The sequence below is a fragment of the Austrofundulus limnaeus genome, unplaced genomic scaffold (assembly GCF_001266775.1).
Source record: "Austrofundulus limnaeus strain Quisiro unplaced genomic scaffold, Austrofundulus_limnaeus-1.0 Scaffold259, whole genome shotgun sequence".
NCBI classification, from domain to species: domain Eukaryota; kingdom Metazoa; phylum Chordata; class Actinopteri; order Cyprinodontiformes; family Rivulidae; genus Austrofundulus; species Austrofundulus limnaeus.
Window position 1 is genome coordinate 267977 of NW_013952661.1, and position 3036 is coordinate 271012.

The 3036-nt window shown below is 38.8% G+C and overlaps 1 protein-coding gene across 1 annotated transcript in view; it reads left to right on the forward strand.

The window, feature by feature from the left end:
* Positions 1 to 1851: 1851 nt before the first annotated feature.
* LOC106526101 (uncharacterized) overlaps positions 1852 to 3036 on the forward strand; it is a gene marked incomplete at both ends in the record, with an annotated part of 7937 nt that continues 6752 nt past the window's right edge. Inside the window, 1 exon segment of the mRNA XM_014020588.1 lies at positions 1852 to 1907. Within this exon segment, the coding sequence (XP_013876042.1) occupies positions 1875 to 1907 (33 nt within the window).

The following is a 3036-nucleotide window of genomic DNA, read 5'->3' on the forward strand; positions in this document are numbered from 1 at the left end:
AAACAAACTTTGACATTTAATTTTCAAAATATGTACCGCTAAAAAGTGACCAAAATTCTTTTAGAAAAGTCAAATCAGAAAATTTAAATGCATTAGCAGAAATGCTTTTACATTTCAAAGTCAAAACTGCATTTTTGACTCAAATAAAAATAGAAATCAGTCATTCAAACTTTGCTTCCATTTTCATCTTCAACACTGCCCATTGTGTGACACAACTACAAAGAAAAGAAAGAGGAAATTGCTTTTTCGTTTTCATATCCTGCCCCTGCAAAACATGTAACAAAATTAAAATGACTTCTCAATCATAGAGGTACATAAAAACACTAGTGAAGTGTCTGGCACCCTCACACGGCGGCAGCGGGGATGACTTACCTAGCCTTTATATAAAAGGTCTATATTCACAACCCCAAAGCAGGGGAGTGACGTCACGGCCACGGGCAAGGCACTGTGTATTTCTTCCCCGCAGGAGACGAAGGCGTGAGGATTATATTTAGAGACTGCGGGGAAACATGTCCAAATCTGTACCAGAGCTGCTAAGAGGAGCTGCAGCTGCCCTGGAACGGCAACAAAATCAACCGCATCAGCTTTGAACTCGCTTCTTGTCTCCCACCACGCCAGCAACGCCGGCCTCAGCTCCAGAGTATCTAACCCTCGAGGTAAGATTTCAAGCTAGCAAGCTAAGCTGACACGCAAGTAGTTTAGTTTTTATTGTTGTAAACATGTAAGTTGTATATCAGATTTAACATACGCCACAGCAGAAGATGTGCGACTTGTCCTTGGTGGTGATAAAATGCACCRGCTCTCACACAATGACTTGTTTCCCCTCATTATTTTACATTACGTTACAATTATTAACATCCAAAATGCACAGAGTCCGTGTTTATGGTTGCGCTGTATTTTAGCGAGAGCGATTCATAAGTGTCGCATTCACGAAGATCTATCTTATTTTAAGATTCCGTGATATCTTAAAATAAGATTACGTAATAGGATTACGTCATATTTTATATATATTATATTTCTAAAAGCACCTCGCAGCATTTCCCCCTGTAACGATGTGTTCACGAGCAGAACAAAGCCGCGACAGATCAGCTGACTGGTTTTAAAGCGAGGAGCAGTTTGACAGCAGCTGCTGCACGTACATGTCCACCTGTCCACCTGTCCACCTCTCCACGCGCAGCGTGGCTCTGACCTGCCCGGGACGTCATACATGTCAACCCTTCAGACGGTTACTTGTATAATGAGCATCAAATATCTGTCATTTGCGCAAAAAATCTGTATTAATCTCACGCGGATGGAGCGGACCGCAGTGAGTGAGGAGGAGGAGGAGGAGGAGGAGGAGGAGGAGGGGGTGGGGTGCGTCTCTTAAAGACGTGTCTACATTTGATTTATTTATTTCTAAAATCACATTTCTCTGAGTCAGCTTCAGGTGCTTATAGTTAATCATAATATCTTCTAAATTTAACCAGGCATTTACATTACACAATGGTTTTTAACGAAGCTGAAGTTAGCTTCCGATTCCAGCTTCCGATTAGGGAAACGACTAAAGGGATATTACAAATAATTTTTCACTACCTTGCCCATGTTTAACCTGCTCTAGCTCAAAAACTACAACACCTACACTCTTCAAATCTGGACTAGATTATTCTACACTAATAGAAGAATATTTAAAAACACTTTTGGGATTTGGGAAAGCATTGTCTGACTTGTAAAACTTCAACAAAGTTGGTTTTTCATCTTTCATCTTTCGCTTCACTGGAAACTCGACTCTCTCCGCGGTACACATCGCTTGGACAGCACACCGCTTCCAAAGCAGAGGGGCGGGAGACAGAGAAGTGGGTGAAGAATTTGTCNTTTTTTTTCTTCCCCTGTGCAGAATGGACAACCAAAGTGGAAGATCATGGCCTGAGGTAGGTTGACGACATAATCTTCCTCATTTTTGCTAGTGTATTTTGTCAGAGCGTGTATGTCTGTCGCATTTTGGTTTGTTATTTCAAATATGTGCATAAATGAAATGGTCTATCAATACATTTTACGCCTTTTGCTGTGTGATCACATTCATTAGTTTTCATCTAATTACTATTACAGTATGACCAGCAAAGTGCAACTGAAGCAGCTCATCACTTTATGGCCTTACTCAACAGAACAGTGCCTCAACCTACTAGAGAGGGTCAGAACTCAAGAATGGAGAGACCAAGTGTTGAGTCAGAGATGGCCAGGTAGAAAAGCAAACACTTGTAAAAGGGGCAGTTTAGCTGCATTTACTTTTCTACAATGGATTTGATTTTGAAAGCTGATTTCTCAGGAGTTCTATGTGATTGTGGAATCTGGCTGTGTTGACTTCGATTGATTAACTTAATTGTGGTTTTGTATGTGTTTAATATGGTGCATTAAAATATCAGAAGTTCCATCATTATCCTGTATTTCTSTACCTGGATTAGTGGAAGTGGTGTCTGTATAAAATTAGCAAAGCAATGTAAAACACCTAAATTTACTTTTTTCTGTTCAAGCTTTAAACTGATCCTTTTAGGTATTCTATGAATTTGTAAAGATCATTTTAATTTAGCTTTTTAAATTTTTTTTTTGCTAGTCCGCTGCATTAGGCAGCACTTCAGCTGTTTATAACTATACATTCTAAGTAGATTTTGACCTTGGGGATATCATCTTTATTTACATTTGACATATGGGCAAAAGCATTGGAGGTGTCCTTTGTTTTTTGCTGTCTGGTACATCATTTGCCTGTCATCCAGAACTTTCAGGATTTCCACGATACTCATGATGTCGTCCCTGACAATAACAAGCTGTTGCCTGTTTTTATTGCACACCAGTATTTTTTTCTCTAGCAGTTTTGTGCATGTTGTCTTTGACATTTGTTTTTGATTTACTATTTTGTTTTATTATTATTAGTGTATTATTATTTCACTATGTCTTACAAGAAAAATGCATTTAACTTTTGTAATTAGTATTGATCTGGTTTTTCTTTTATTGCAGAAGTTTCAATTTTGTTTTTGTTCTTGAAAATCTACAGGTCATTCCCTG